Genomic DNA, 27,592 nt, shown 5'->3' with positions numbered 1-27,592 from the left:
TTTGGGCTGGTTTAGGTCAAAGCAAATGTATTTTCTCCAAATAGCTGGGAGTTGCTTATATAGCCAACTCTGTATAATTGAAATATTGATGCTTTCATCATTTTCTTTCATATGGGCATGTTTATGTCTCCATACGCATTATATATAATATATTTACACAGTAATTTGAATATGAAATCATATAGATTTTCCAAACTGTGTAGGCTATTAAAATTAATGTAATTTCTATGAATATGTAGGTGTAAGATATTATGTATATTAGATGTTCAATAAATGATTTTTGGCATTGTTTTATATTGAATTCTAGATAATCATAATTACTTATGTATTTCAGGAAAACTTTTTATTTAACCACTTTTCAATATTGTTATCCTATTTAAGAATTTCTTAAGAATGAATTTTAAGTGTGACTTCAGTGAGACTTACTATGTATTTTTTCAACTTAGGATTTAAGTTGTATATTTTTAAAAGAGATAGCTTAGTATCATTGAAATTACTGACAAGTCAGACACAAAAATTAGAAAGAAAGTTAGTCAGTTATAAATGACTGAGTCACAGCAAAAAAAAATTAGGAATCTGTATAAATATTATTTGTAAAATAGAAATAGAAATATATATATCATCAATAATGGAATGGAATCATCAAATAATAAGTGGAAAATAATATAGTCATTTCAGCAAAGCATTGCAGAACAGCATCAAGCTGCCTGGATGAAAAAATTAAAAAAAAAAAAGTAAGGCATGGATAGAGAATGGATAGATAGATAGATAGATAGATAGATATGGATGGATAAATGGATGGATGGATGGATGGATGGATGGGTTGATCATTGGGTGGATATATAGATTTCTTCCCCATTGTACCAACCTCTTCTCCATATCCTTACACAGGTTTACTTGCACTGACCACATGACACTATGTGCAAAGAAATCTTGCATTCAAAAAGACGTCCCCTAAGTTTCAATATAAAATCCAAAAGCTTCCCTTTTAATAGAGAAAAGGGCACCATCATGATCTACCTTTGTGTACTTCCTAGTCCTCACCAGCTCCTGGTGACAACTTTGCTTTCTGTGTGTCCCTTTAAGCATTCCTTTGCTTGGTCAGTAAGGAAACACTCACACACCCAGTAAGAAAAGTTCTCAGAACCCTGACAATGCATGTAGAGCGTGCTTACTTGCCAGCAGGTGACATGAATGCAGGACTCCTTGATGGGACATTTTCTTCAGTTTTCTGTTTTGTTGTTTTGTTTTGTTCTGTTTTGTTTCGTTTTATATACTTGAGTTCTACTCCCTTCTCCCCCCAAGCAGCTGCTTCTCCCTCTGACCTTATGCTGGTTTTTGTGTGTGTGTGTGTGTGTGTGTGTGTGTGTGTGTGTGTGACAGTGGATGGCAGGTGGACTTCATGGAGCAAGTGGTCTACTTGTGGGACCGAGTGCACACACTGGCGCAGGAGGGAGTGCACGGCACCAGCCCCCAAGAACGGAGGCAAGGACTGTGATGGCCTCGTCTTGCAATCCAAGAACTGCACTGATGGGCTGTGCATGCAGAGTAAGTCTATTTGAGCAAACAGCAGTTGGGAGGCCTGATATTTAACCATTTGAATTTCTCGGAGGGAAATATTAGAAATTAAGAATTCTGAACAACAACAAAAACAATGCAGTAATATACCAATGTAGTAGCTCTGTCTCAGAATTCAAAGAACTAATCTCCCAGGAACTCGAATGAATAATAACTGTCCGGTTAACAAATGACATACACAATATTGCTTTCTCATGAGCAAAGAGTGAGTTAGTCATTTCCATGGGGGAACTATCATTCTTTCCAGATCTGGGAGCCATTACTCAGCTTTATTAGAATGCATAAAAGGGCACCCTAAGCAACTCATAGTAGAATCACATGACTTCAAAAAAGTAAGCTATTTATTCCTAATTTATGGCCATTACTGAACCAGTGTCCATGAATGTAAAATATATCTAAAGGACAGGAAATGGTCCTGCAATTTACCAATTTACAACAAATGCTTGGTGGGAACATGTCCACAAGCCCTTGAAAATTTGAGGTTTGTGTTAATGTTCGTTCAAAGAAAATAATGTTAATAAAGCAAAAATTTTAAAACCAGGTGTAGAAGATTGGCCCAGGAATATAATGGGTGCTATAGGAGAAATATCCCCCAGTTTTCATGGCTTTGTTTCTTAGATTTTCTTAATGAGTTGATAGTTTGATGTCCATACTTGCAAACTCTTACCCCTTTAATGGAGGAGCCCTTAGATGTGCAAAATTTACTATCTTACATGACCATGAAGTAAGGTATTAAGAATTGTTCTGATCTCACGCCTTTGCGGCTGAATGGATCAAACAATGTGCTATCCTTGGATCTTAACTAATAGCGGCCAGATGTTGACATTTCTTATAACACATTACAAATTGCTTGCAGAATACAGGCAACCAAATATATTTGTGTAGATGTATTTGTGTTTGTCGTTTAAGAATAAAATATTTCACTTTCGCCACATTTATGAAATTGTGTTTACCTTCCAGGGTCTATACACACAAGGACCTTTAAAAAGAAACCTTACTTAAAATACAAATAAGTAATTATGTTGCTGACACAGAATAAAAATCCAACAGGCTTCTTATTTTTCTGTCCACAGTATGTCGCATTCTTTGAGGACTGGCTGCTGCTGAGTATAAAGCACAGCTTCTGGTTATGATTTGCAGACTGCTACCGTGCATCTCACCAAGTTTGTGTTAGAAATACAAGAATGAAAAGAATATAGCTGTTTTCCTAACCATTTATCCAGAGATACAGGGTTTGTTCCTCTAGGCGTGACTTTGAGTTGAGGATTAAAATAAAAACATAGCACACACCACGTCATCCTTTTTTAAATATTTTTATAATTTAATATACTTCCTTTAGTGGTGAACAAATTGATTCATGTGATCAAAAGGTGGCAATATTTGTACTCTCTCTCCATGTGTGTCTCTCTCTCATCTCTTTCCTTTTCTCCCTCTCTCAATTCTATATTTCCACTTTGGGTGATTTAACACCTACTGCTTCTATTGTGCATATTTTTAAATTCCCAAAGCAACCTATTTAACCAGAAATACAATGCTGAAAAATGGAACTTGGGGCCTTTAATTGGTTACACAAAATGACACGTATGAAATTATGACATTTGTCAAATACAAACATGAAACATTCAAATTAAGTCTTTCATGACATAGCATCCCTTTAGCATCTAGCTTGTTTCCTATGGCATTTATAGAACCTTTTGTTTAATGATTGGGTATTTGCCAGTAATGATGGCAGTGAAGTGATTATGTAAATCAGGAACAAGAACAAGGCTACACGAGGAGTTTTGTTGTTTGCTTTTTTTTTTTTTTTTTTTAATTTTATCAGATCCCTTGTTAGAGTGAAACATTTGAGTGTTTGGGTTAAAATCAGATAAAAAAAAAACTGTTTATTTCCTTTTACAATTCTGATTTACTATAGTAACAACCCCTATTAAGTCAAACTCATCTGCTCTCCTATATCTATCTACTCTAGTGCAACAGAAAATTGCAGTCTGTACTATTGATTTCCTCAGTGATAAAAACCACAAAGATAGTGCTACACTGTGTAATTATAGTATTCTAGAGTGAAAGTTACAGTTTCTACTTACCAGTAAGCTGGGTGTTTCTGGCATAACATTGCACCAAAATCTTGCAAAGAAATAATACTGCTCTTGGCACTCATTTTGAGAAAGAAAGGTTTTCTAATAGTGAAAGTACCAAGCTTGCGAGAGAGACATGGTCTATAATTAAGAAATAGGATGGGGAGCCCGGATGGCTCAGTTGGTTAAGTGTCCAACTCTTGATTTTAACTCAGGTCATGATCTCCTGGTTCGTGAGATTGAGCCCCACATGGGGCTCTGTGCTGACAGTGCAGAGCCCTGCTTGAGATTCTCCTTCTCCCTCTCTCTCTCTCTCTCTGGTCGTCCCCAGTTTGCACATGCACACTTTCTCTCTCTCTCTCAAAATAAATAAACTTAAAAAGAAAGAAAGAGATAGACTGGAAGTAGAAAAGATAGCCAAAAAGTTGTACTTGACAATTAAGAATTATAATTTTGCATTTATTTACTTTAGGGGAATTAGTGTCTTCAATGCATTAATAGCCTTTCAACAATATTGCAATATTATCTCAAAATAAAGCTAGTTACCACTCAACAAAGTATACAATACAACCTCTGAAATTGTATTCCTAGTTGAAGTTGTATACAGATGATTCTGATATATATGTAGACATACACAGCTAGGTGGGAGAAATTCAGAGTGCATAATAGAGATCAGTAGAATTCAGAAGCCTAGATAATATAGGGTAGTTTATTTTAAAAGCCAAATTGATACTTAAGAACAATGTGGCATATATACAATATATTACTCTCAATGTTTATTCAGAAATGTGTTCAAAATAGTCATATTCAGTCACATTTCTTCCTTAATCATCTCCATCAATACAAGTACCTTTGACTCAAAATATGTAGAAATATTAGGTAAAATATTAAAACTTAAAGGACATACATATACACACATATGGAGTGTCTGTATATGTGTGTGAGAGAGAATGAGTCAAGTTCAAAAGAAAGAGAAATCCTCAAAATAAAGTAGGAACTCAAAATGAGAGGGGTAACTGCATGAGTGGATACCAGAATAATCCAGAAGGACATTGGACAGGGGTGTGGATCCTAAGGATTGGGAGCTAGAGTCTTAGTTTTGGCACAGAGGCAGAGGCCCTGGGTTTGCAAAAGCCAGAGGCCAAGAGTTGAAAGTTAGAGCCCTAAATAAAGCTGGGTCGCATAAATGACTGCTCCCACCATGAAAAATAACTAGATTTTTTTTTCACCCACCAGCCCAGGGAAGCCACAGGAAAATTCATGGCAGAGAAAATAAAAATTGAGACTTCACTTAAATAAAACCCATAGTAAAACCACAGTCCTACACCCAGATCTGCCACGGAATCTAAGATACAATAGTACTAAAGGACTAAAAAACAAAAGATAAGTAATTAACATAATTGGTGAAATTTCTAGGGTACCAGCAGAAGCAAACAACAAGCCATTCTGTTGAGTTTTTCCCACAACCCAAGTGCATTGGTCTATGACAAAAGTAGCCCAAGCCTGAAAATGAGATTACAATACACAGTTTCACAGCACCCAAGGGAACAGTCTGCTGCAAGAGAGAGCATGCATCAGAATTAAGTGAGTTAGTGTTCTCATAACATGGACACAGAGCAATCTGAATGAGATTATAAAGTAAATAAAAGGAAAAGCACAAACTGTATTTTTAAAAGGAATATAAGCACAAATGCAAGAATAGAATATGTAAAAAAGGGTAAACAGATTAGGGGGAAATCAAAGGGAATGCCTAGAAAGGTAAACATAATTGAAAGTTAAAACTCAGGGGGAGGTTAAAAATCGGATCAGAGGCAACTTTAGATAAAGCTGAAGGGAAAATTAGTAAACTGGAATGAAGAGCTTATGAAACATCTCAGAATACAGGGAAGATAAAGTAAGTGGTTTTATAAAAGGGAAGTAAAAACACATATAAAATAGAATGAGAAAATCCAAATTGCTGAAGAAAACAAAATTAAAAAGCTTTTCAGACAATCAAGACGGAGAAGGCTTACTACTCACAAACTCTCACTGAGTAGACTACTAAAAATATTATAAAACAGAAATTGATTTTTTTTAAAAACAAGAGAGAGACCAATTAAGGGGCAGAAAATAAAATGAAAATAAGAAACTAAGTTATAGACAACATTAACACAGCATATGGGAAAGTGTAATCAAAGTTAAATGTTTCTAATTTCCATATAGTTAGATTCAAGTTTACCGGTTAAAATATTAATACTGACAGATAAAAAGTGAATTTGTAAATTCAAAATAAGATTTTTTAAGGGCAGGAAATGAACAAGAAGAAAGAAAAAATACGGTAAAAGAAAACAATAATTAAGATGGTATCAGGGCGCCTGGGTGGCTCAGTTGGTTAAGCGTCCAACTTCGGCTCAGGTCATGATCTCGTGGTTCTGTGAGTTCAGACCCCACATCGGGCTCTGTGCTGACAGCTCAGGGCCTGTAGCCTGTTTCGGATTCTGTGTCTCCCTCTCCTCAGCTCCTCCCCTGCTCACACTCTGTCTCTCTCTCAAAAATAAATAAAGATTTTTTTAAAAAAATTTAAAAAGAGACGGTATATACCAAGGATCATCATATATCAAGGGTAGTAATGTAAATGAATTAAATTTACCTGTTAAGGGGGCACCTGGCTGGCTTAGTTGGTTAAGCGTCCAACTTTGGCTCAGGTCATGATCTTGTGGTTTGTGACTTTGAGCCCTGCCTTGGGCTCTGTGCTGACAGCTCAGAGCCTGGAGCCTGCTTCGGATTCTGTGTCTCTCTCTCTGGCCCTCCCCCACTTGCACTCTCTCTCTCTCTCTCTCTCTCTCTCTCTCTCAAAAATAAACAAATAAACAAACAAACATTAAAACAAAGTAAAAAAAATTTACTTGTTAATGGAAGTTCAAAATTGTAGTAGAAAATCTGGTTTTATACTGGATTATACTTAAATTCATAAAGATATGAAAGATAATAAGTAGAACTTAGAGTATAGTTCAAACTTTATTTTAAAATGTTCAGTTAGGGGTGCCTGTACGGCTCAGTCAGTTAACATCCCGCTCGGTTTCAGCTCAGATCATGGTCTCAAAGTTCATGGGTTTGAACCCCGCATCAATTCCTCCTGGTGTGGAGCCTGCTTGGGATTCTCTGTCTTCTTCTCTCTCTTCACCTACCCTGCTTGCCCTCTCTCTCTTTCTCTCTGAAAATAAATAAATAAACATTAAAAATATATAGATAAATAAAATGTTCAGTCAATAACTTTGACTATTTAATTGGGCTATTGTTGATTCACTTCCATCTCCCATTATTCCTAAATAATACATATCAGAGATTGGTTTTACTCATAGTTTTAATTTAGGTTTTTGTTTTTCTTAGACTCTATAGTTTTTAGAATGTTTAATTTTCTATTGAATAATTAATCACAAGTTTTCTAAATTGTTTCTCACATTCCTAGTTTTGTGTTTAAGACACTTTAGAAAATACATGTTTCCCCAATGCCAAATGAAATTTTTAATCAAAGTCTTTGAGGTTTCTTATAAGATTATTGAGTATTTTAAAGGTGCAACAATGCTAAATGTTAACAAATATGTGAAGTGGAGTCTCTTATATTTTGTTAAATGGGAATATAAATTCTTATAAGTATTTGGGGAAGCCACTTGACAATATGGGTTAAGAGCTGTTTATACCCTAGGGGGGGCTGGGTGGCTCAGTCGGTTAAGCATCAGACTTCAGGCTCAGGTCATAATCTCACATTTCTGTGGGTTCGAGCCCTGCATCAGGCTCTGTGCTGACAGCTCAGAGCCTGGAGCGTGCTTCAGATCCCATGTTTCCCTCTCTCTCTTCTCCTCTCCTGTTCACGCTCTGTCTCTCTCTCTCTCAAAAATAAAATAAGGTGCCTGGGTGGCTCAGTGGTTGAGCGTCTGACTTTGGCTCAGGTCATGATCTCACAGTCCGTGAGTTCAAGCCCCGCGTTGGGCTCTGGGCTGACAGCTCAGAGCCTGGAGTCTGCTTCTGATTCTGTGTCTCCCTCTCTCTCTGCCCCTCCCCCGCTCATGCTCTGTCTCTCTCACTCTCAAAAGAGAATAAATGTTAAACAAAAAAAAATTTTTAAATAAAATAAAATAATAAAATAAATATTAAAAAAATTTAAATTGTTTATACCCTTTGTTCCAGTAATCCTACTTTAATGAATAAATTTTAAGCAATTAATATGAAAACCTAAGAAGATATACGCCAAATATATCAAATATATTACAAATTCCTTGTAATTTATTGTAAAAAAAAAAATGCAAAACCTGAAAATCCAGTATTAGAGCACTTACATAACATGGAATATCATACAGCCACTAAAATGTTCATGATGGCTTAACATGGAAAAGCAGAATATGGATTTATACATGCATGTGGTCATGACTATGTAAAAGTTAGCTCAGGAAAAAGATGAATAAAATGTATGCATTCATATTTAGCCAGTGAGATTACAGGTAATTTTTTTCTCTTTCAATATGCTTTTTATTCACCATTTGCTTTATACTTGGCTTTTCATTATGTTTATAATTATAAATGATTTACAAAAAAAAAGGTGTTGAAGATTGTTTAGACCAACTGCATGATCCTGGAAGCAGGAATCTTGGGATTTGAGATGTAGCAATATCACTGACTTGTCCTGGAAAATTGGTCCCCTTGCTTCAAATTAGATTCAATTCAAATTTGATTACCAAAATAGTATTTGCATAAAACACTCACATAAAACCCTAGTTGTATAAAACCCTGGGTGGCAAGAATTACTTATAGCCAGTAAATCAATTGCATAAATAAAAGGATTTCAAAGACATGGGGATTTGGAACTGAATTATAGTTTTGCATTATTTCCCAGTTGCCTATTATATACATATCACTCTGTCCTTGCAAGCACACTTATTCTTAAACTGTTTGATGAATTGGATTCATTATGTGATGCTGTGTAATTTCATTTGTGAAACAAGGTCATGGTCTTTAAGCAATTTCAGAAGCCCCACTCAATTTTTTAGGCCATCCATACACATTAGTTGATACTGAAATGTAACGTATATCATGTATATGTTACACTGGATATACATTCATTGGGATGAAAAAGTAGTTCCTATCCTGGAGACCCTACATTCAAATTAAGAACTTCCAAAAATTGTGTTACTTCACTGGAATAAATTATTAAGGAAGACATCAGAATCAATTATTCCAGAAAGAAGTTGGACCTTTTTGGCTTATAAGCACATTGTTCATTAAAAATAGATAAAAATTTTAGGAAAAAAGAAAAACTGGAGAACTTAGGTATGCTAAATGGTATGGATCATATCAAACAAGAAAGGGTAGACTTGGTGTGTTTTTCACCATTGAAAAAAACTAAACACACATGCTCCATATGAGAAATTTAACAGATTACACTGATTTTACTTAGTAATGCTATAGAATACTGTATGTTATTCATAAGGCAGTATTGGAAGGTCCGTTGTGCTCTCTGCAAATATAGGTTTCTTTATACCATTTCTAAAATTATATAAAAGCAGCCCCTGGTTCTGCAATACATTTTTGAAATGGGATTCGTATAAAATGGTTTCAGACACAGAGAGAGAGACAGAGACAGAGAGATTGAGAGAACACTGGGCAAAGAGAAAGAAAAAGAAATACAGAAGAAGAAAAAAGCACTTGAAAATCTCCAAAAATGATAAGCCAATGACAATATTTACCTTTTAGTTGAAATACAATTACTCTTAACTTTTATAATCTCTATAATAAATTTGTAGTAAGATCTACATTGTCATGGTTGGCATGGCTGTATCCTTTAGAAAACAGCACTCCAGGGGCACCTGGGTGGCTCAGTCGGCTGAGCCTCTGACTTCTCTCAGATCATGAACTCATGGTTCGTGGGTTAGAGCCCCACATCAGGCTCTCCCCTACAGCCCAGAGCCTAGAGAGCCTGCTTTTGCATTCTGTGTCTCCCTCTCTTTCTTTGCCCCGCCCACAATTATTCACTCTCTCTCTCTCTCTCAAAAATACATAAATAAACGTTTTAGAAAAGAAAAGAAAACAGCAATCCAAAACTATATATGCAGCTTGGTCCAGAAGTAGTGTTTTATATATCTATATTTATGAACATACTCCGATAATTACATGACAGGAGCTATGGACTTTAGTTTTTAATCCCATATGAAGATTGGAGTCCCACATCGGATGTGTAACAGTTCAAATCTGAATTTAGAATTACTTCTTCTTTCTGACGAGAGCTTATAGCACAGTAGACAAATTTAAAATAGCAATTTACAAATAAGAACTGCCTAGAATTGTGTCTGCATCAGTGAACTCCCTGACTTTGGGAAATTAAAATGTTATGCAGTCTGCAAATTTAGCACTTTCTACTCATTAAAAAATTTGCATGTAACACAGCTCTTCCATTAATTCTCACATACAGACAAAGTGGCAGAACTCTGTTAATTGTGGTGTGGACACACTGCATACCAGGACCTCCAGAATCCTAGGTGCATTTATTGTGGGGAAATAATTTACCTTACAAATAGTCTCTTTTTGACTTCAGAATGATGTGTTTATAACCGCCACGGCAGGCATTTGAGAAGGTGCTAGTCAGTTTTCAGTGAGATTCTTGTCAACACAGCAATTTGATAGGAAAGCATAATGTGAGTGTCAGACAGTGAGTGCTTTTATCTACAGTTTGGAAGCAGTTGATGTCATAGCTGTGCTTGTATAATCCTTGATACGTGTGGTGTCCCAGCTGGCAAATAAATATTCTGTACGTGGACTAGCTGCCCAGCACAGTGCTCTGCAGTCTCCGGTGTCATGAATGCGGTTTGCTTTAGTGTTTTTCCTTTCTGGTAAAACATTTTCCTGTTTTTGAAAGCAGGGATGTGGTTAGAAAGTTCAGCCCACAGAAACCTGCTGAACACCTGTGGGGACCCAAACAAATCAGTGGAAGAGGACAAGTGCAAGGTCTTCAGCTTCTAGGATGGAAAGGAAACTCCAAGGGAATCAAGAAGGGTGCCACGTTTCACGACCACAGCAAAGTGTAGATTCCTTCAAGGTCACGGAGGTCCAGAGCCAGGGCTTTTGCTTACGTTTTCCTTTTGCCTAAAAATCCAGCAGATAGAGTGATGTATACTACAGATCAGCCTCTTTGCTTCAGGACTCTTCCTCGTTTTACTTTTTCTGTCAGATGTGTCTCCCCTATCATAGATTACAGACAGCATCATCGCCTTTGAATTGGATAATTTATTCTTCTTCAGAAGCATTGATGAGCATAGGGTCTATTGCGTTAAAAACACTTAGGCAGCTGATCTGTGGGTTTGATTTTACTCAACGGCTGGGTGAAATTTCAGACGTTTCTTCTTCAACTACTGTGAGTCATGAGATAAGGCTTTTACATCCTGAGATGTTAATTCCCTGCTGTTCAATTTCAGAAGGGCGTGGTTGTTACCATAGGAACAGGACTGCAGATGAGTTTCTTGAGGCACTGTCCTGTAAGGCTGAGGGAGGGAATTACCACGGCAATTTAGATAACTGACATCAGTGATAAGCAAATGTTCTTTTCAATTTTTGTTGTCATGTCCTAGGATTTATGTATTCATTTATTTGGAGTTCCTTAAGCCCCTGTCAATAAATAAACCCTCAGAAGAGTGGTAAATTATAATAAATGACCATGAGTGTCTTTGACAGACCTGACCTCTGACATCATTAGTGCAGTCCTGATGGGCTTGCTAGATAAGAACCAACCTAAAAGGGAAAAAAACAAAATCTGGACATGTTTGTTTTGAATGGCCCTTGAGGTTTTTAATATGAACATTCGCATCAGAAGAAATGTGAGAAAAATCACATATCTTGGCTGTGTGTAAAGCCACTGGCAAAAATAAAGACCAAGCAGCCAGGTCAAGGAGAGGGAAGAACCCATGGGGAAAAAAGATTTTTCCAATGCTAGGATCATAAAAATGAGGACAGAGCTTATGAAATGGTTTGGTATACTTCAGATACATAAATATGCTAAAACTAACCGGAAACTTGATGATTTAAAAACATGTACTTTTATAGAGCACACTTAATGATATTATAAACTACAATTGAGTTGTATCATATTTATAACTTTCATAATAGCCCCCCTGTAAGATATTAATTAATCCTCCATTCTAGTTAATCCTGGTGGTGTCATAAAATCTATTTACATGTATTAAGGTCATAGAAGCAGCTCCATACTGAAATATATTGAAAAAATCTTGAGGGCAAGCAGGAACACCTTACAAAACTCCATCTATCTCCTTTTTGGCTAGAGATTTGATAGCAAATCTGAAGACAGAGTTTTAATTCCCAGACATCTACATCTAGGCTTTCCTTTTAGAGTGTCCCTTAAATCCAGCTCAGGGGTTCTCAAACTTTGGAAGGCATAGCAATTACTGAACCATTAAAAAAATTACTGCATCATATATATTTTAACTTCAAGAAATTTCAGAGTTGAGTTAATTTTAATTTTATTCACTTTCCATCTAATGTACTGACTTTAAGCCCTGGCATAAGTTGCTTCTGATTCCAAGCTACTGGATCTGCTGACCAACCTAAAGCAAAATGACTTGTTTCAATTTAATTAAACTCAACATAAAAATATTTAAAAAATAACAATAACGTTACAAATAATAAAAACCTTACAATAATAACCTTACAAATAACCTTACAAACCTTTGCTAATCCTCTAATAAGAACTCTATTTTGCAAAAGAAGAAATCGAGGCATAGAATTGAAACAGCCCACAGGTTAGCATAAGGGCCAAGGTAAGAACCCAAATCTGGCTCTGGTCGTACTAAACCTTTTTGTCACGTGGGCTCTTGGATGCTGGAAGCAAGTGGTTGTCAGCTTTTGTTGTTTTAAAACATGATTTTCTTCTGATGTGTAGTGTCCCTGCAATTATTGGTGTTTATTCCTTTTTCCTGTTGGCATCTTTTTGCAGGGAATGATGTTTCTTCTTTAAATATTTACTTATTGTAACCTTTTGTGCCAAATACAACGTGATTGTCATACATTAACAGCTCCATCATTCTAGCATGGTTCTCCAACTACATCAGAGTCGAAACTCCCAAGTTCAGCCTGCCTCTTAGCTTGCCCCACTCTTGAAACAAAAGGTGTAGCCTGGAAGTTGCTTCATTTAGGCATGAAAATCTTATTTTAGCCTTTCTCATGAATATCAATGATAATGTTTCCAATGAAGAGGTGTTTTAGAGTTTAAATAACTAGCATTACCTCATTCAACAACTGAATTGCAAATTAATCCATGAACATATCAAGCCCTTTTCTATTACATCCTTGTCTCTTCTCATTTGAATTTGCTAATTAATACCTGGACAGTACTTACATAGACTGTTGAGGCTATTGCCGGAGAACTGGGATCTGCCCCTTGCTTTTCTGGTTCACCAGACTTGTGATGTTAGGCAAGTCCCTTCACCACTTGATGCTCTGCTCCTTAGTATGCAGATAGAGAGGGGTTAGGATAGGAAATTCTAATCAATGATCTGTTTTAACTCCTGGGAGTTAGAAAGGGCATAGACTTGGGGTGCCTGGGTGGCTCAGTCAGTTGAGCGTCGAACTTCGGCTCAGGTCATGATCTCACGGTTTGTGGGTTCGAGCCCCGCGTCGGGCTCTGTGCTGTAGGCTCAGAGCCTGGAGCCTGCTTCAATTCTGTGTCTCCCTCTCTCTCTGCCCCTTCCCCACTCATGATCTGTCTCTCTCTGTCTCTCAAAAATGAATAAATGTTAAAAAAAAATTTTAAAAAAAAGGGCATAGACTTGATTTTGATGAATTTAAATCTGTCCAGTGATGCTCAGAGGTCCTGACATTTCTCACATCAGCATATTTGCTTGATATTTTTTCTCTTAGGATACTACTTATAAAAACAGTTTATATTATCTTTCTTAAAAAAAAACTAATCATAAATTCATCATCATTTTGGCTCTTGTCTATTATCTCGATCACATGAAAAGAAAATTTTTTAAAAGACTAGAAAAATCAAAGCTGTTGCTGTTTATTTGAGAAATGAAGATTTATGTATAGTTTCTGGCTTTGTTTCTGAAATTTCCCAAATATAAACACACCAAATAGGCTATGTTCAGACATATTATTACATGATTATGAGCCATGTACTTAAGGATAAGTACTTGATGTTACTTCCTACAGTATAAAACCAAGGAAAGTTCACTTCCTTTTTTAAGATACTTGGGCATGGGTTCTCATCTTTTATAATAGTTGGACATCAGCTGAAAAATATGGGCAACCCCACCTCTAGTCTAGAGGATGAGCTTGTGAGAATTAGAAAAAGTCACTCCTTCCCCAAGTCACTTTACCACCATCAGCTGGAAAACCGTTATATTAACAATCCATATCTACAGCCCACACAGCTATGAATGGAGCCACGGAGAGTCTTACAATGCATAACTTGCACACTGTCCACATAATTGATGACTGAGTGGAAGCCAAATTTTAATCTCAACACTTCTGCTTACTTTAAAATATCACTTCTCACCTTTGGGACTCAGTTTCCTAATCTGAAAAAGGTTGGACTAGATAACCCCTAAAATGGTGTCTTGAGCAGTTACAAGATGTTTCCTAGCATAAGGAGCATTTCACTAACTCTTCAAGACATCTAACTATTGGGACGCTTGGGTGGCTCAGACGGTTAAGCGTCCTGACTTCAGCTCAGGTCATGATCTCACAGCTTGTGGGTTCGAGCTTTGCATCAGGCTCTGTGCTGACAGCCCAGAGCCTGGAGCCTGCTTCGGATTCTGTGTCTCCTTTCTCTCTGCCCCTCCCCATTCACGCTCTCTCTCTCTCTAACAAAAACAAATAAAAATTTAAAAAATCAAAAAAAAAAGGCATCCTACTCTTGCTTCGGTTTTCAAACTGTTTCCAACTTGCTTCAAGTTTCAGAATTCACTTAAAGTTTCTCTCCACAATCAGACTTCTTCTAATCTCTTTTCTCCCAGATCAGGAAAATCTCTCCATTGAACGATATATGTTCTTTAAAATTACGTTTAACAAAAAGAAGGTCGTAGATCACGAGCATCTCCCATGGCGGAAGCACTGCTGTGGGGGTGGCTTCCCCTAGGTGCAGTTACTCGGGCTCCCACAACCAGTGGGGCAAGTCCTGCATCCTCCCCTGAGCCCGGGGCCTCTGCTCCATCTTTCAGTCCAAGACAGAAGGTTTTGGAAGTTGTTACCGATGGAGGTGAGTTTTGTTCCAGACAGTTCTTCTTTAGGCTGTTCCTCCCATTGCAGGACATTCAGTATCCTTGGCCCTTACTCACTAAATACCATAAACAACACCCTAATCATTATGACAACCAAAACATCCCAGCCCTGCCCCGTTTCCAAACACCGCCCTCCCCCCCACTTTAGAAGTGGCACCACCTCTGGTTGAGAAATTGTTTTAGCATCAAGTTGCACTCTGGCCCTGGAAATTTGCCTCTGAAACATGCCACTGCATGGATGCCAGAAGCCACAAAGGCCATAAACCTCTTTCACAGGAGAGCATGAAAGACTATACAGTACTTAAAAAAGTGCATTGCTTATGGTTTCTCACAAAAACTGGGCTCTTTGTCTCTGGAATAACTAGGGAACCTGCAATTCAAACACATTCGCTAACATCACTCATTAAATAATGGGCTGAGCTGACTCTACAAATAGAATCCCTTTAAGAACCTAGAGTCTTGGGGCGCCTGGGTGGCTCAGTCAGTTAAACATCCAACTTTGGCTCAGGTCATGATCTCACAGTTCGTGGGTTCGAGCCCCACGTCGGACTCTGTGCTGACAGCTCAGAGCCTGGACCCTGCTTCAGATTCTGTGTCTCCCTCTCTCTGCCCCTCCCCCATTTGTGCGTGTGTGTGTGTGTGTGTGTGTGTGCGCGCGCGCACGCGTGCGTGTGTGTATGTGCTCACTTGCTCTCTGTCTCCTGCTCTCTCAAAAATAAATAAAAAAATTTTTTAAAAATCTTTCTTAAAAAAAGAACCTAGAGTCTTAGTGTTCCTACAGTGTACATCCTAATGACATTGATAGAGCTGTCATTTATCAATTGCTTGCAGTGTATCAGCCCTTTACAAGTCTCATTTCTCCTTTCCACAGTTCTGTGGGAGTAAGGATCCGTGTCCTCTTCCATGGATTAGAACACTGATACGTAGAGAAGTGAAACAGTTTGACCAAGCTCTCACAGCTAAGGAAACGGCAGAGCGAGGATGTAATCTGAAGTCCATGAGAATGAAAAGCTCCATTTCACTGCCTTGGCCAGCAACTCCGGTGCCTTTTCAGATGGCCTTACTTTCAAGTAATAGGAAAGTTAACTGAAATCCCTAACTTATGAAGCAGGCTGTTGATTGGGACACGAAAAACAATTATTTTGCACTGTGTTCTGCCAGAGATGTTATTTTTCATTATTGCTAGGACCGCTCTCAGCAGGGTCACCTCATTAGCCGAGGAAAATGTCCCCTGTTGCTCCGTGAGAGACGGATCAGATGGAGAAGCATAAAAACAAACTCTAGAAAGTGATTCTGTGTTCCCCTCGTTTAGGGGATGGAACAGTAATCCCCTTCTTTTCTGATTTCCAGCCTCCTAAGTGATGTTTTAGTTCTGTAGCTGCAGAAGTATTCTGAAAAGGATGGAAAAAGTTTTATAGAGTTGCCTTCCAAAAACTCTTTATCAGTGTTTCCATAACAGAGTAAATTGGGGTGTTGAACCATTAGTGGGTATACTTAATACTCTGGTCTGTTTTAAATTTCCCCATGTAGGAAAATAACAGTTTGGCTAGATTGGCCCTAAATGGCTATGAGGAATAACTAGTAGTGAGACTTCCATTTTTTTTTTTAAATTTCTATTTTATTTTGGAACAACCTCCAAGCAAACACTTTATCAACTACATTGATACACCTATTGATAGACATCTCCCAAGCCACGTGTCATAGAAACCATCCATAAAGCCCTGTCACTTTGCTCCCTTTTGCTCTCCATTACCTATAGGAAAATCAAAACAATCTTTTCAAAATTACATTTGATCATGGGATTTGTATTTCATTTAGGATAAAATCAAAATGCCTCATCCTGGCCCACCAGGCCTACAGGACCTGGCTACCCCTCACCCCTCTGAGCCTGCCTCCTCCCTTTTCCTTTCAGTCGCTTCCCTCCACCCACTCCATTTTTTTAATGTTGACTTATTTTATTTTGAGAGAGAGAGAGAGAGGAACAGAGAGAGAGGGAGAGAGAAGATCCCAAGCAGGCTGTGCACTGTCAGCACAGATCCCAACATGGGACTCGATCCCACAAAGTGTGAGAATATGACCTGAACCGAAATCAAGAATCTGATGGTCAACTGACTGAGCCACCCAGGCACCCCTCCATTTTTATGTCAGGACTTCTGCATTCACGGCTGTTCTTTGAGGAGCATCAGTCCCTCATGATTTCAACTTGGCTGATTCTTTCTCATGTTCAAGTTTCAGCTCAAATCCCATTTCAACAAAAAATTGCTCCCTGAAATCCTAAGGTGGTCATCCCTTTATCTCCAATCACGTGACATTCTTTTTTTCTATCTCTTAAATTTTTCAGCATTTGAGTTCTTCTTTATTATTTTTACTTATTTTCTGTTAAACTAGAACACAAGCAGGGACATTTCCCATTTTTGTTTGTCCTTGTACCCCGTGCCTAGAATAGAACCCAGTATATAATAGGCTTCAAGAGTATTTGTTAGGTGAATGAATGAATGAATGAGTTCCAATTCTGTGCCTAGAATGAAATATAGCCCCAGATGAATGCCATAAATTACCACAATATTTTTGAGTTGTCCAGCTCTACATAAATATGGGAAAGTTGAGATTAAAAGCAAAATTATAAAGTTCCTTATTTACTATTCCTTGGTCTGCTTTCAAAAACAGGCGTTCTGTTGGGAAGTAGAGGTAAAAGCCAAGGCAAACCCAGAACTGCCTCACAGGGAGAAATTTCAGACCATGTTATATCTCTGTTCTCCCTCTCTCAGATACAATTCTTCTGCATACTCCAGCAGGCCCATGCTGATTGTGATCAAAATTTTCAAGATGAACAACGGACCATCCCCAGATATCCTATTTTACAGTTGTTGCCAGGCCTTCTAATCTGCAAGAAATGAATATTTTGACACCCCTCTCCATAATACCTTCCCTACCAGAATGATGACATCAGTTACCTCCTCTCCTCTGCTAGCAGTGAACTCATATTGTCTTACATCTTTAGGTTTCAAAATAAATAACCTTTCTTCTAGTGCCTGTATATGTCCCAGATGTCCTTTTATTGAGTTCACAGAATACAAATGGAAAAAGGTTATTACCAGACAGAAGTGTTTAAAAATGAAAATCAAACCTAATACATGGACTCAGACAACTGGAATAAGAAATATAATATTTATAAAACTGAGTAGGAGGTTGCAATCATTGCTCTAAAATAAAGCATTAAAAATTAATTCAGAGCAAACTTGTCTGTGCTACAGCAAACCTCTCTTTCATTAAGGTAGCACGGCATGTTTCTCCTGAATTACTTCCCCAAATAGGTAAATAGCTTATAAGAGCTGAGTGTTCTGCAAACTACAGAAGATCTAGCTAAGGCACGATTTAGAGTTACCTTTGGTATTAGAGCATTACAGACCTTTAATTTTGAGCAAATTAATTGTGATTCTTACAGATTCTCTACAGTTTTTGCCCTTGAGCATTACTAGGAAAGTTTAATTCGTGTCATCTTCATTTGATTAATCCAAATGGCGCTGTATCATTTGATCAATTCATATGTTATAGAATATTAAATATTAGGAAACTGGAGGTACCAGTTATAAGTTATACCTTTAAATTTTACATATTAAAAGTTTTAAATTTGTATTCCACGTTTTTAAAATGTTTCCCCCAGCCTTCTTCTTGACATTATTTTTATCATCATCATCATCATCATCATCTTCCTTCATATCTTAGAATATACTCAAAAGAAAGAAAAATAAAAAAGGCTAGTGTTACCTGTGCATTTATTGTTGAGATGAGGTTTTTATTTTTCCCAATTTACACTATTCCTCTGAAGCCCTGAAATAAATAACCTTATAACCTCTAGGCCCTATTGATTTTTGAGTGATTTCAAATAAAAAGCATCCAGTTTCCGTTGCATTGAGAAACTGCTCAGTCCCTGGGCAAAACCTATTGGATTCCTATTAAATGTAGGAACAAGAAACAACCAAAAATCCAAAAGGTGGATTTGAGATGGAGGGAGGAAGGGTGGTCTCAGCTCCGCTCAGCTCAGCTCAGCAAATGGGTATTTAACCTTTGACCAATGATGACAGGTCTTCTTTAGTTCTATTAGACCAAGAGCAAGCTGTTATGATTAAATAAAAAAAAAAAAAAGAAAAAACTGCTTAGAGCCTTACTGAATATGTCCTGGGAATTAAAGCATATGGCAGGGATAAGGAAAAAAGATTTTCCTTATGCTAATGACCCTTGATGTCTGAAATAAATTAGATCCATTAGAGTTTATGCTCAATAAAAGAAAGACTTTAAGCACTCCAAAGTTAGTGACTCGAGACCAGTTTTGCTCTGAAATTCAATCTGCCTACTTATTAATTCTTGGTAAGGCTCCAGAGCAGACAGGAGATGCAAAATCATAATTCTGTACTGAACCAGTATTTTAAAGGACCACAGGTTTCTTTTCCTTTTCTTTTAATTAAACCATTTTTCATGCTTCTTATTTTGTTTCCCTCATTAATTTGATTTTGTTCCCATTTTTGTTTCATTTTTTTGTTCTTTTCAAGGTTTCCTTTATCCTATCTCAACTGAACAGCGAACCCAGAATGAATATGGATTTTCTTGTAAGTTTGATGTTTAGTTTTTATGTTGCTGAATAATCATTTAACATTATTGCCCCCAGTTCAAGTTTACCTTTCTTTAGATCACAGATGTGCACACAGGAAATAGGCGCCTAATATATTCTAACATGAAAAACAAATTAGATTTTCACCACCGAGGAGAAGAAAGAAGGGTCATTTCAAGCCTCTGCCAGCTTTAAAATCTATCAGTCTACCATTCAAAGCTTCAGTCCCAATAGCTGACAAACCATATCATGAAATGTGCTGATCTAATAAAGGGCCAGGTTCAAATGCTAAAAAGTAAAGGGTTGAGAAAATGCAGATCTGTTGAGTTAGGAAGCATGAATGTTGGGTAAGTAATTACAGCCTGATAAAGTAAAACCCTAAGGATTTAGATGTAATATTCTGGCTGGAGTTCAGAATACTGCTGCAGGACTTCAGGTATTACCCAGCAGCAACGTCCGGTCAGCCCTTGGAAAGCAGTGCTCATACAACCAAGAGTGTTTGGGCTGTCACTAGTATTCTGGAAAGATCTGTCAATATTGACTTAGTTGATGGGAAAGTTGATATTCTGGAAACTTTGAGAAAGATAATAGTTAAAAAAGAAATGTCTCTCACATACAGTATATTTAAACACAAAATGCTGAAAGAGAGCAGTTTCTAACAGGGAATCCCTTTAAACGGTCAATGTGTCAAAGAAACCGTGACACAAGAGTTTGGGTGAGCCACTGGCAATCTAAATGATGAGTCATTTCCCCTACATAAACTATGTGGCTGTGAGTCGTAGTGGACAGAATAGGGGCTCTTCAGCTTTTAGGAGGCCATGGGACTCACATATCTGAAAACTCCCTTCCTCCAAACCGCACGTGTATATAAAATTGAGCATAAAAAGGTTGTTCTTGACTATTTGCAATACCAGTGTAAAATCACCTCTTTTATAGTGAGTGGAGAAGCTTTGGTTACCTCTGCTGAAAATTTTTGTGGGTCACAAAATACTAAAAACAGAGACTTAAAGGTGTCTGCGGGGTTCTGGAAAGGTTTAATCTTGTTCGTTTTGTTTCAATTATCAGCTTCTATCACCTTTTGCAGTTGAAGCCAAGTATGTTCTATGCCCCCAAGGCAAGATGAACATTTACAGGAATTGTCCTCTTGCTTTACCCAGAAACAGATCTCCCGACCGATTGCACACTGTGTTGGTCAAATGCTCAATTGCCTTCTAGGGTAGTCTGACCTTTATGATCACTGAACCAGGCCTTTATCTTACTCTGCACCATACAGACATTTTGATTCGGTAACAAGTGGCTAAATGTAAATCGCTGACCAGAGACCATGAGACCCTCATAGTTCTCAGAGGTAATACTGAATCTGTATCAAAAGTCTGGTGTTATCAACAATGACCTCTGCTCTCCAAATCTTCTGAAAGCACATCTTTAAAATCCAATGTGTTTGCTCCTAGTATTTGTTTTGCTTAGTTACATATACCGTTCTCACCCATCTGTTCACTGATTTAGGGGAAAGTGAGAAGAATGTTATTTGTGGGAAGTAACCTTTTGACTTGAATGATACTTAAAAACATATTCTGATTCAATAAATATACAGATTCAGAACATGCCAGATATTTCTAACAGGATATTGATGTTTATTTTTTTAGAGAACTATCAGTGAATTCAAAGCAGCCTTCCAAACTTTTCCACCTGAAATTAGTAGTGAACTTTTTTTCCCCTATGGGTTGGGATGGTTTTAGTTCCAGTTTCTTTTTATGCCTTCTAATAAATGGTCTGTTATGCTGCCCAATTTAAGATAGATTAGTGGGTGGGTAGATGCAAAGTGAGAAAGGAAAAGAAATCAGAGATAATTTTCCACTGAAAGGCCACAGTCGTTTTATATAGCTTTTGAAATAGATTTGAAATTAACCTATAAAAAAGGCAATAAATGTCGGAAAAAAATTACCGACAATATGTATGTGATCTATGGGAAATTTCTCTAAGCAGTTGGTCCAATGTTTCCTTGTCCTCTCCAGCTGCTCCCGATTCAGATGATGTCGCTCTGTATGTTGGCATTGTGATAGCTGTGATAGTTTGCCTGGCCATTTCTGTAGTTGTGGCCCTATTTGTGTATCGCAAGAATCATCGTGACTTTGAGTCTGATATTATTGACTCTTCGGCGCTCAATGGAGGCTTTCAGCCTGTGAACATCAAGGCAGCGAGACAAGGTCAGTTAACGTTGCACTCCACACCTGTGATGTATGCATGTGACCAGCATCCCTGTGTGGTGCCAAAATTGGGGACTTCAAGTCATGTAGTTTAGCCAGAGCATTAGCTCCATGAAGACATGGATTTGGGTCAACATTACTTCAGACAAAATCAGGGTCATTACTCTGTTGACTTCATTCATATAACAAACTAGAGGTGACAAGATGCACAAATCATTTTTTTGTCTTAACAGGTTTCTATGTCATACTTTTAAACTTTTACTTTAAAAGAATACACAGATTGGTTGACTGATTTCCTACATCCCCGTCCTTTTTTTTTTTTTTTTTTTTTTTTGCCTTTTGACAATACAGCTTGCATAGCTATGAATATAGTGGTCTACAGATGACCTCAAATCCAGTATAGACAAGGAAAACTATTACCTAAGTCATTGAATGCAGATCACTGTCTTCGAATTCAATCTGTTGAAATGGCTAAATACCTTAGGAACAATGAGTAGACTTCAAGGCAAAATACAGAATGAACTCGTCTCCTAATTTGTAGCCAACAATAAAATGGATTGTAGTTATCTCATTGCCCTGTTTTCAACAGAACCTTAGAGTCTAAACATCTCGAATATTCATTTGTTCATTTGTGTTTGGCTCAGAAAGTACCAAGGTGAGCTTGACTAGTAGAAGTTACCTGAATGGAGAATGCAAATGGACTTCCTTTCTCTTTCTGACTCAGATCTCCTGGTGGTACCCCCAGACCTCACATCAGCTGCTGCCATGTACAGAGGACCTGTCTATGCCTTGCATGATGTCTCAGACAAAATCCCAATGACCAACTCTCCAATTCTGGATCCACTGCCCAACCTGAAAATCAAAGTGTACAACACTTCCGGTGCTGTCACCCCTCAAGATGACCTGTCTGAGTTTGCATCAAAGCTGTCTCCTCAGATGACCCAATCTTTGTTGGAGAACGAGGCGCTCAACGTGAAGAATCAGAGTCTAGCAAGGCAGACGGATCCATCCTGTACTGCATTTGGCACCTTCAACTCTCTCGGGGGTCACCTGATTGTTCCCAATTCAGGTAATTCCTAGAGGTTGAAATCACATAGATCTTGAGAACGTATGTTTGTACCCAAATCTTTTTTTTATCTGTTTGTTTTCATTAGGCCTGAAAAGTTATTTGGAGACTAATCTAACCCAAATCTACTTTCGATGTAGATCAACATTACTTCAGACAAAATCAGCCAAACCATTCATCTTCCTCCAGCCAACTCGGAAAACACTTCCTCTAGAAATATTATACTCACAACTTTCTGCCAAGATTTAATTTGGAACTGTCATTGACCTTCTTTTTAATAGAGCTTCAGAAGGCAACGGCAAGCCAGAAGTGCTCGCCGTTGTCATCACACTTTAAAAGGACAAATTAATTAGAAAACATATTAGTTGGTTCACTTCCAATTTACTGTAGGAAGCAATACTTCAGAATACTAATTTTGAGATCAGAGAACATCATAGTAGACATCAAATCTTCATTTATTAACTTAACTCTTTATTATACGATCTTCCACCTCAAGGTATTTGTAAGGTACTCGCTCCCTCTTCTGATCAATCTCTCTGGAATCACAGCCTCATTATGTGTAGTGTATATCTGTAGTATAATTGAGTTTTCAGCTTATTATTTAGTTACCTGCTTCTACAGTATAAGTGCCATAAAGGACTTCAATGGTAAATTTAAGTTAGTGACTGATAATGTTTGATTAATGTTTGATATTCACTTATCGGTATTAGCGATGGGTTTTTATCTATTGGCCATAAGAGGGTTAAGGGATCCCTCTGTGACTCTACCTTAGCTCTTTTGACAATACAGCAATAAGAAACAATTTGATTGACCTGAAGTCCTCATGTGGCATAAGAAAATAATATAGTGTAAAAATAGCCATACAGCCAAATAATATACAGAACCGATTGGTCTGCAGATCTGAATATGAACTTGTCTTTGATTCTTTCTCTTATTCAGTCCCTTATTTCAATGCCTTGCCAGTTTGTCACACCATACATTTAAAAGTATATTTTAATAAATTAAAATACTTAAGGGAATCTCATTTTTCCTTTTATCTATGCATTTTACATAGCTGAGATTATACATTATATATATATATTTTGCCTTTTTCTCTTTAATTCTCATGCTATTGTATACTCTTTAAAAATCATGATTTAAAATATGTTTCTAAAAGTCTATCAGATGGATAGATCAAAATATGCTCTATTGTTTTTTATTGTTTAAACATTATATATTCTCAAGGCAGTTTTTTTTTCATGATATTTGTTGGATTCTACCTTTCCTTCCCACTTTCACACCTGTCACTTTTTCATTTATGAATTATTATAAAGGCTTCTTAAGTGGAAAGGAAGGAGGTTGCATGTATTAAATACTTTCTATGTCCTAAGCATTGGTGATTTACATACATTACTTTATAACAAGCTACCTAACATGCATCAGGCATTATTCTTATCACTTTACATTCATAGCTTTATTTCATCCCTGTAACATAAAGGTACATTTTATTGCTCCCATTAGGAAAAATAAAAAACTACCAAGGGCTGGTAGCCTCACATGTGGCCCTCCTGCTTCCACTGTATGCTTCAGCAAACCATCCTGTCCCCTATTGTGACATTGCGCTTCCCACAGCACTGAGCTTTTATGTGACTTTCCTTCTCGAGAAGGCCGTGACTCAACATTTCCAACCGGTTACACAAACGCCTCTGAGTAACGATTCCCCCTTAAGTCTCCATTCTTCATTCTTGAGACTTTCCAACATGGTCAGGCAAGTTTCCTTACTGCCCTGTGCTCATTTGGCATATTCCATTCCCTTGCTAATTCAAGTATAAATTACTCAAAGACAGGAACACTGTCTTTTACTTCGTGTCATTCACAGTACTGCCAAACACCATACTCACAGCGATGCTCTGTCAGTTTTTAGTGAGCTGAAAGTAAACTGCATTTATTGGAATAAAATCACAAAGACGGGTGTCTACAGGTTGTTGCCCACCCGGAATTATTCTTTGTGATGATCCCGCAGTGATGCAGGCCGGTGGTTCTTACACTGTGTCCACGGGCATCGTGTCATTGGCATCACCCTACAGCTTTCTAGAAGTACAACTTTGGTAGGCCCGATAAGTCAAAAACACCAGGATCCAGTAATCTGTGTTTTAGCAAGCACTGCAAGTGATTCTGATACAAGCTCAAATGGGAAAGAACTGCGATAGGCCCAGTGAATTTAGAACAAAGCGTAATCCCCTAGTCCTACAAAATGGTGTCCATTAGCAACTGAGTAAACACCCTCCTGACCTGCATTGACTAAAAACTAGTCGTAGTTTGTCTGTTGTCTGTTCGTTTTCTAGAGTTATGTGTGATGAAAGAAGTTCTCCACCAATTATTATTCTGTTACGGAAAAACACTGATGCTGGCCAGATATTTCCGAAATAAGTGTTTTTTGATATTATTGAGGTTAGCATTTCCCTGACTTTGAATTTCGTGGGGATTTTTTTTTCTTAAATTAGAAACGATGCATCATTACAGCTGTTTGAAATTTTAAGAGCGGTTGTTGGTTTTCCCCTCATTTTACAAGGAAAACAACAGTGGAACCATCTGTCTATTCCTTAAATAAAACAAGAGTTTAAAAAATTACATCATTCCTTTGAGTAATTCCAGAACAGTTCAGAGGGAGCTGTGGTAACAAATAAGACCAATAAGGACGGAAAGCAGGGCAGCTATGAATATTTACATGTCTTTAGAGAAAAAGCAGGCTTGTAGCTGCATGGCCACAAAATCTCCTCATTCCCTTTCACTTGCTTCAAAGGCATTCTGTGAAGTTTCCTTTTGATTCATAGGTCTTATGTGACTGCTTTTCTCTTTTGCTATTCAGGAGTAAGCTTGCTGATTCCCGCTGGGGCCATTCCCCAAGGGAGAGTCTACGAAATGTATGTGACTGTACACAGGAAAGAAAATATGAGGTAAATATGCTTTTTCTGGTGCGCTTGACTTTATCAATGTCTGACCTGGAGGAGAATTGTGCAATAGAAAGAATAAACCCAACATGTCTCGAGTGCCCTGCTTCTAGCATACCCTTTTTTCCCTAGACCTATAAAACGTCGGCTTCTCTTTATCTTTGAACCTTCAGACACTTGTGCAGATCTTGAGTATGGGCCGAAGGCCAGAGATCTTTTCTCAAGTGGACATGTGGCCATTATAGCTGGAAAAATGGCCAGAAATGTGATCCTTAGATTGTCTGGAGAGATGTGTGGATAGACACAGAGAATCAGCTTCATGTGGCCTGGCTCAGGAATCCACCCCATCCCCATTACAGGGTTAAAGGTCACAAAGATTAGAAAGTCCCTTAACCTCTGGCCTGTCACCCCCACGTCAGTCTAGCATTTTATTCTAACCTGAGGGTTCTTCTTTTTGTAATTCTCCCTAACTTAAGCCTTATCAGCCTCCTTTTTAGGTTTAGCCTTATAAACTCCATATTGAGCCTTTCTAAATGCATCTAGGATTGACAGAAATTAGATTGAGTCAAAAGGCTTTGTTTTGAATGTATCATAGTCATAAAGATGAAGTTCCTTTAAGTAAAAAATAACAAGAAGACTTTAAATGTCCTAAATTCAATTTTCAGTCTGGGCCTCTAACAAATCTAAGAATGGTCTCTCTTGGTTAGTTCCCACATGAAACGTATGTATTAAATAGTGCTTTAAGGTGTGACTGATTAATGCTTCTGAAGTACACTGAGATCTTAAAATAAGACTTTGTTGAAATGAAGATCCTTACATGTGATTATCATTGTTTTTCCCAAGGGGAAAGGCATCCGCTCTCCAGCCCTGAGCTCCAGATACAAAGCATGAGTGATAAATGTCGAACTAGGTTATCATTATAACACATTATACCTTTTGTCTTCCCTCTCTCATCCTCAGAAAAACACCCATTTTTAGTCTTGTTCTTCAAAAGCCGAAAAGCTCTTTTATCATGCTCTCAGGTAGAGATACTGGCATTTATAATCCGGAGGACCCCGAACATTTTTTTTCCTTGGGTGGTGTCCTTTCACCTACACAAGCACTAACCTAAGAAAATGATAAAGTTCCTTGAGCATTATTCATGCCTTAAATTTGAGCAACAGAAAATTACTAAAAGGCTTGTATTTACTCACATCAAATATTCATTTTTTTTCATTCTCCATGCAAAGTAACATTCACAGACCCTGAGAGCACCCTTCTGTTGCAACAGGAGAAATAAAGATCAGCAAACTCTAAGATCCCTTTATGTACTTTTTTCTTCTTTCTCTTGTCCTAAGTCAAGGTTTGCACTAAGTACATCCATCACTCAAGGCCTTTGCCAACATGGACATTTTGTTTAAACAGAAATGAGGGATGGCTTGTGCTTTATCCTCCGAAGCAGTGAGGTGTCTGGGTCTCTTATTGTCCATGTAATCACCACTATCTTCAGCTGCAAATCAGGCCTTAAGGGGTGCTACAGGGAGGCGCTGAGGCTGAAAGATGCGTGCATTGTGTGACTGGTGTGGTTTTCCTTCCCATGGTGTGGCCAGCACCCTGGCAAGAATAATTGTGCATATGAGATGAAAGAAAGAGAAAACAAAAAATTGATAAAGCTAGACACTTCTGCTTTGAGTTTTCCTTTTCCTTCGACTCAAAAGAAAAGGAAAAACTATAAATCACTTCTTGCCACCCGTACTGCCTGAAGTTAGGTGCAGAGAGAATTACTCTGTTCAACTTGGTGTGCATCAGAGAAGTTCTGTTTATATAAATGAAGCTAGAGAAACCTCAAGATCTCAAAAGAAAACATGCACGAGAGACCATGAA

General features: G+C 37.7%; 1 protein-coding gene across 5 annotated transcripts in view; it reads left to right on the top strand.

Annotated features, from left to right (window-relative positions):
* UNC5C (unc-5 netrin receptor C) overlaps nt 1–27,592 on the top strand; it is a 79,140-nt gene that overhangs the window by 10,307 nt on the left and 41,241 nt on the right. For 2 of the 5 annotated variants that reach the window (XM_047091378.1, XM_047091377.1), the window contains 5 exons: nt 1,384–1,548; nt 19,468–19,524; nt 21,542–21,733; nt 22,458–22,802; nt 25,648–25,735. In XM_047091378.1, coding sequence (XP_046947334.1) covers nt 1,384–1,548; nt 19,468–19,524; nt 21,542–21,733; nt 22,458–22,802; nt 25,648–25,735 — 847 coding nt within the window. The remainder of the gene's footprint in view (nt 1–1,383; nt 1,549–19,467; nt 19,525–21,541; nt 21,734–22,457; nt 22,803–25,647; nt 25,736–27,592) is intronic. The other 3 variants (XM_047091379.1, XM_047091381.1, XM_047091382.1) reach the window with 3 other exon arrangements.

Source organism: Lynx rufus, unplaced genomic scaffold, assembly GCF_022079265.1.
Source record: "Lynx rufus isolate CCGP_SWC_20201006 ecotype Redwood Valley unplaced genomic scaffold, mLynRuf1.p SCAF_3, whole genome shotgun sequence".
NCBI classification, from domain to species: Eukaryota; Metazoa; Chordata; class Mammalia; order Carnivora; family Felidae; genus Lynx; species Lynx rufus.
The sequence above is the reverse complement of the archived record's forward strand: the minus strand, read 5'-3'. Positions and strand labels throughout refer to the sequence as shown.